General features: G+C 37.9%; 1 protein-coding gene across 1 annotated transcript; it reads right to left on the minus strand.

The window, feature by feature from the left end:
- Positions 1 to 1,006: 1,006 nt before the first annotated feature.
- On the minus strand, positions 1,007 to 5,817 carry LOC110770050 (Autophagy-related protein 13). Its single transcript, XM_021974131.2, has 3 exons — positions 3,832 to 5,817; positions 3,587 to 3,741; positions 1,007 to 1,662 (listed from the first exon to the last, which is right to left on the minus strand). Exons 1-3 carry the CDS (start codon positions 5,203 to 5,205, stop codon positions 1,287 to 1,289), a joined length of 1,905 nt encoding a protein of 634 aa, XP_021829823.2. The 5' UTR covers positions 5,206 to 5,817; the 3' UTR covers positions 1,007 to 1,286.
- Between the last annotated feature and the right edge of the window lie 682 nt (positions 5,818 to 6,499).

Below are 6,499 nucleotides of genomic sequence, written 5' to 3' on the forward strand. Positions count from 1 at the left end.
ACAACTTTACCTCTCTTCAAGAACTGTAACTGGAATTCCAACACTTGGGTATTGTTGAGTTGATAATCAACAAGCCTTTCCATCAACTCCCACGCATATTTAAAGAGGTAGGCTCGTCAATTTTCTATGTCTTTAAAAAGAGAAGAGTAATCTGTCAATAGGATGTAGAGGAGTTTGTATTTTTCTAAAACTTGATATGAAGAGTGGTGGGGTGTGTGTATAAATGTACTAGGGTTAATTATTAAGTTGGATGACCTTTTTTGTCTTTTTACACAATAATAAAACTTACAACTTAATGATTTAAGTATTGGAGTGAACAAAGAGAAGTGCAGTGTTTAAATAGAAAATCTCTTTTTTTATGATGTAATTTGGTTTACCCTTTTTTTGTTTTTTTGGGTTTATGTTATGTTAGTTTTTTTATGAACATTTTAACCTGAAAAATTAAAATTTGGACAAGATTCCTAACACATTTTATTTAATAACATTAACGCAAAACACAAATAAGCTTCGTCTTTATGTCTATTCAGCCACATCTCAGCTACTTTGTCAAGCTATAAGGCCTTCGCTATAGAATTACCTTGAATTTTTTTGCCTGCCTCTATTTTGTCCAGCCCCATGGTGGTTGAGCCTTGGGTCTAGCCCCTATTTTCCCATAAACTATTCCCTATAAAATGAGACTAAAAAAAAGAAAAAAAATTAAGAGGTGCATTAACATGACGACCGTCTTTGAATTCCAATCCTGAAAATGATTAGGTCAAAAATCCTATGTTACAAAAGGAAAAAAGAAATACGGTTAACTAATTCAGAGGTTGGGAATCCATGCTCGGTGAACTGCTAACCTGCTGTTACGTGCTACGTACACAAATACTTATCAACGAATAAGCAAGTATATCACCAACTATATGTAATAAAATTTTCTTTCCAATGTTGAATGAAATATTTCTCAAATCCCCCTATCATTGATTAAAAAGAAAAGTGTATCCTTATCCTGTGAAAAAAGTAAGCATATCAAAACAGAAGAAAATTACCACTTCGCAGCTAAGCCAAAGTTCAGAATTATTACACAACTAAGATAAAAGGCAACATAGAAGTTAGTGAGGAAAACCTGCAATGGATTATATACATTATCTTTGTAACTTATATTATCAAATTTTCTCAAATATATGTACAAAAGGAGAGTGGACGCCAAAAAGTTAATTCTTTCAGCCATATCACATGAAACCATGATCGCTCGAAAACCAAAATGCTGTACATATATCCAGAAAGACAGCAGATGCATTTTTGGACTACATGTGAGACTTACTACCTTGCCCTAGTAACAAATTTTTCATCTCCCTGTAACTTTGGAGCTCTTCTAATGCAACAGTGGTAGTTTTTGATGTAATGAGCCCTGAGGAAATGACGCTTGAAGAATCATCACGCTGAACTGAAGCCTGTCCCTTAGAAGGCTGATTAGGCTCTTGGCTACTGTTGCTCCAGATTTCGGGCCTGCAGGCCTGTGAAAATTTTACTGAATTTGAGTTATCCTGGCGGAGAGGTGGAGCTTTTCTTAACATTCGTACAAGCGCACCAACAGCAGCATCTTGGGATTTTTTAATTGGAAACAACCCTCCAGGCACATGTGGCTCACACAGAGGTACATTTTTGTCAAAAGATTCAGGTCTGAGATGCAGCACAAAGATAAGGTCACATCACATTAGCAAACCAAATTAATAGATTTGAAAGCAGCAAATGGATATCATTAGCAAAACAAGAGAATCTAAAAGAATGCCCCACATTAACTCTATGATCACAAAGACACCAGAAGCAGAGAACAAAGTGGCTCACACATAACCTAAAGAAACCTTATTTCAGCAAAAATAACCTTACAAATGGTTTAATGTGCATGATGATTTTGAAGCTTGAGATTGACTACTTGTAGCTCCATGACTAATATTCACATGCTCTTATGAATTGATGAGTATACAAAAGATGACTCCTTGTAGTTCCATGCATAAAGAATAACACTTGAATTTATGGAAAAAGCTTTCTACTGATAAGGGGAAGGAAAATCCTACATAGATCACATCCTTCCCGAACAAAAACAACATTATTTCCAACAGTTGCATCAATTAGTTAGGAATATCTCACAAATATATGTACATGGAGAGAGAGAGAGAGAGAGAGAGAGAGAGAGAGAGAGAGAGAGAGAGAGTTTAAGTCGTTTTTCTTTTTCATTTGGTTTAATATACTAAAACTGTCATGCACAGAGAAAGTGTGGTATATGGATCGGAGTGAATCGGTTTAGGATGTAATTAATATTTTTACATAGCGAGAGTTTACTTTTAATGATATTAATGATATTAAAATTCAACCAAAATTCCTAAGCTCATGCACTTACAAGAAACTAATTCTGAGTTTCCAATACTATCACTTACCATTGGTTGTATATATAATACCACAATCTACAGAATCAGTCTGTCTTCTTAATGAGTGTTGTATGAGTACAACTTCAGGTCTTCAACCTTATCCCATCCCTAAAATTTGAATTTTGAACTAAACAATACCCTCTATATATGTTTTACTTTCGCAGAAAAAAGAAGAAGAAAAAGATGCCCATTATGCAACCAATCGCCAACAGGTCACCTATTTAGGCTATTCCTAAGTCATTTCAATCGTAAACGATCATTTAATTTTCAGAAGCGGCGGTTTTGTGGTGCTCATCTCAAATCATCGAAGGGCATGGAAATATTTCAGAAGACGTAGGGAAGGTCAGCGCTATTAGGTGGTTTCTAAATGTTTCTCTATCTCACCCATTTGGAGCAAATATCTTACACAATAGTGTAACAGAAATCAGTTAATCCACATATAATTTATGGAAAGAAGATTTTTAGTATTCAGTGTTTCTAACCTGTGCCCAACATAGGATGCCGGTTTTCAGAAAATTGAATTTGCAAAACAGAATGAAGTCCTATGGCTAAATCTTATAAGTTCAGTTAACAAATAGCTAACAACAAATCATGTTTTGTACTCCATAGCACACATTTCTACTGCAAACGGCAATATCAAGCCCTCTGGGTGAAAAGGAGTGTAATGCACAACAATTAAGGTGGATCCCTCCTGCATTGAGAAAGCATATTGTATTTATTGCTCATATGGCCCAAATCACCTCATGGACATCTACTAACATGGGTGCCCCGGCATCTACTAAGCATGGTAGAGCACATTAGATGCTGTGTGTCAACTGTGAGTTACTCATCTGTTAAGTTTAAAACCAACTAACCAAAAGAAAAGAAATAATACATCTTGTAGAATGTTCCTTTGTTATTTCTGACTAATCAATCTCACATTACTTTGCCTGTACAAAACATGTTGACAGCGCAACTACCCTACCCTTCCTTGCTCCCTTACAATTTTGGAGTATATTTCACATAACAACCAACCCTTTGCTTCACTTACAAATTATTTCTAAAAACAAAAAACAACACTAACTGCACAGAGATACTAACAAGTAGGAGAAAGCAAGTAGAACAGCTTATGCAAAATACTCGCAGAAACAAAAGTAATTTACATATACTAGATTCACTTGATGAACTTTGCATCTTACCTGCTACCTGGATCTGTCACATCCTCATCATCCACATCAAATGGGCACGGAAAGTCAGAATCATCCAAATCGTCAGGGAAAGACCTACTGGAGCTGCTGGATGATATTTTAACCTCAGAGTATTGTCTAGCATCATCTTTCCCAAGGGAGGAAAACTACAGTTCAAAATTGGAAAAAGAAAAAACCTTAAATAAAGAAAATGAAAATTCAAATGAAAATCTCACCATGATGAGCAAATACAATACCTTCTCAACCGCAGTACCAGCCTCCATAAAACCCCTAGTTTTATCAGTCTTAGAACTGCCAGATCCAATACCTCTAAGAGGCAAATTTAGCTTGTTGCAGAATGCAGGGGAATTAGCAAGTTTAGCCATCTGTTCACTGAATGATGCGCTCTCAGATTGTAAAAGAGGCTTTGAATGATGACTCCCAGGAATAAAGATTGGCAATGATGGAGAGGCAGACGATGGTGAGGGTGAAAAGGCAGGCGAATACTCATCAAAGCTTGTATCCTTCTTATAAACAAGAGATGTTTCAGGTGGATAAGGTGGCATGATTGTAGGTGGGAAACGAGAACTTTGGTTAGAAATTAAAGCATGTGGTTCTGAATATGTAGGTGAAGGTGAGAAGGAAACTGAAGGTGGTGAAGCTCTATAATGGTCAAAACTCCAACTATGTCGCCTTGAGAATGAGGAAGATGGTGGAAAGGCATGTGCTACTGATCCTGTCACAGGAAGTGATGGGAACCTTTTAAGTGGGTCTGTCAATGGGCTGCCAACATAGTCCGGAATAAATTGTGGAGACATAGGAGTTGATGATTCAGAGCTTACATCTGAAAGTGATGAACAATACAACACTGAAAGGCAAAGCCTGCCACAAGCCGTATCCACAGGGGTGAACCCAAACCGCTGCATTGCTGCCTCTTCTCTACAAGTGAAGGGCTCAGCAAAAGAGGCTACTCGGTGAGTAAGAGCAAATGGCCGAATTTGGCCCGACGAATTGAGGTCGCGATAAACTTTGTAAGCAGGTAAAAGCCTAACAGTGACATACAAAGACCTCAAAAGTAACATCGACTTCTTATACAATGAATGTAAAGTATTACTGCTCGACCTCCTGCTCCCTGAATTTGTATCTCTAATCTTCCGACTGTCATACTGCACTACCCATCTCTCTATAATCTTTTCACTCTTTGCCTCACACCCAAATTCCTCCTGCTCATAATTCCAACAGTATGGATACCGCTCTTTCAATGAAAAGTTCCTAACAAGATCCCTTTTAGGTGAACACTTCAAGGGCTCACAATCAAGTGGTCTCTGGACCAAAATCACATCAACCACCATAGGTTCAAGATGGCTCTGGCGCCAGAGATCAAGATTCTCCAGTGCAGCAGGACATTCCCTTAGAGCTAAATTAAACCACTTATCCCTCGGCCTCACACTCGATGAGGATGATGAGGATGATGATGGCGATGATAGGGCTTGTTCACCACTAAAATTACGCGAGGACATGTATGGAGTCCTAGATTCAAGGATGATGTGGAGACTTTTGGCATAGAATTCAGTGATTATTTGTTCCATTTTTGCTGCTTCAGAGTGGGAATTACCATGAGAAGATGCCATAATGTCAAAATTTAAATAACTGGCACGTACTCTTCAAGAAACAAATGGAGCTGGAACTATCAGTCTCCACTTTAAAGCATTTAACTGCAAAACACCGCAAGCAGAGAGTTCAAAGGTCTTCCAAAGAGAAAACCCATGAGTTAACAAACTGGATACAACTTAAGAAAATTAAAGCAGCCTGAATTGACAGCAGATATACAACATGCGTACTTCATGGAAATTTCGGCTGAATTCACAGTTACAACACAGAGATGTGGTGTTGGTACAATGATTAATAACCCCAAATGATTAGCAGAGAATATAATAACCCATTCAAATATACGAAGGAAACTATTAAAACGAAAGATAAATGCGAAATTAAAGAAAGACCACGCAAAGACGCAGAGTTCCAACTTAAAATTCAGAAAAATGAGGTAAAGTCGCCGTCTTCCAGCTCCTTGTTCAGCAAGAAACACGTTTGGCTACATGGGTTTTACTTTCTTACTATTTTCTTGCCTTTTTCCATTCAGTTTCTGGAACTAAGAATATTTTCCGCGAAATTGAAGAAACCCTAAAGAGGAGGAAGAACAAAACCCAGCGTATGCACATCAATATGAGGAGAGAGAGAGTATTAGCTGACTCACCAATTAGCCGGAGAGAAAAGAGAGACCGAGAGAGATACAGAGTATGTTAGTGTATTGTAGTTGTAGAGAGAACTTGTTCAATACCAGTTTATTTATTTATTCTTAAATTCGTATTATTGGATCTTTGGAGTTTTGAGGTCTTATCTGCTTGCACAAATGCTAAGGTACTTTCTCATCAAAAGTAAAGTAAGTGGGTCCCTGTGGGCCCCAGTGGGCTGGAGCATCAAAATCCTGGCCTGATTTTGCCACGTCATCCTTAAGCCCACGGAAGAATTTTGGTAGGTTAACTAGGGAAAATTCTACAATGGGCGTGGTGTATCCATGCGCCCAAAATATCAGCCATTGGATGAGTAAGTGGAGATGAGGGTTAAATCCACACCATTGAATGCTGGTAACCTATTAAAAGGGTTGGTGTAGGTAAAAGTGAATAAAATAAAAATTAAACAGAAAAAGAAAAAGAAAACAAGAAAAGAAAAACAGAAACAGAAAGGGAGAAGGGAAGATCGTGAACTGCTGCTGAGGCTTCTCCAAGAACGGCACTCTCTCTTTCATCTCTCCCTCTCTTCCCCTACATGTGAATCGCTTGATTCTGGAGATGAATTGAGAAGATCTTAAATCTCGGTGGCTGGGCATTTTGCATGGTTCACAAAAAACCAATGGAAACGAGTTGT

Source organism: Prunus avium, chromosome 6 (assembly GCF_965620075.1).
Source record: "Prunus avium chromosome 6, drPruAviu1.hap1.1, whole genome shotgun sequence".
Taxonomy (NCBI): Eukaryota; Viridiplantae; Streptophyta; class Magnoliopsida; order Rosales; family Rosaceae; genus Prunus; species Prunus avium.

What these genes read in the sequence shown, in the direction of transcription:
- LOC110770050 (XM_021974131.2), bottom strand. Translation starts at nt 5,205, where the DNA reads ATGGCATCTTCTCATGGTAATTCCCACTCTGAAGCAGCAAAAATGGAA. An exon ending in CTGGTACTGCGGTTGAGAAG is followed by an intron (nt 3,742 to 3,831) that starts GTATTGTATTTG and finishes TTTGAACTGTAG; the next exon opens with TTTTCCTCCCTTGGGAAAGA. An exon ending in GTGACAGATCCAGGTAGCAG is followed by an intron (nt 1,663 to 3,586) that starts GTAAGATGCAAA and finishes GCTGCATCTCAG; the next exon opens with ACCTGAATCTTTTGACAAAA.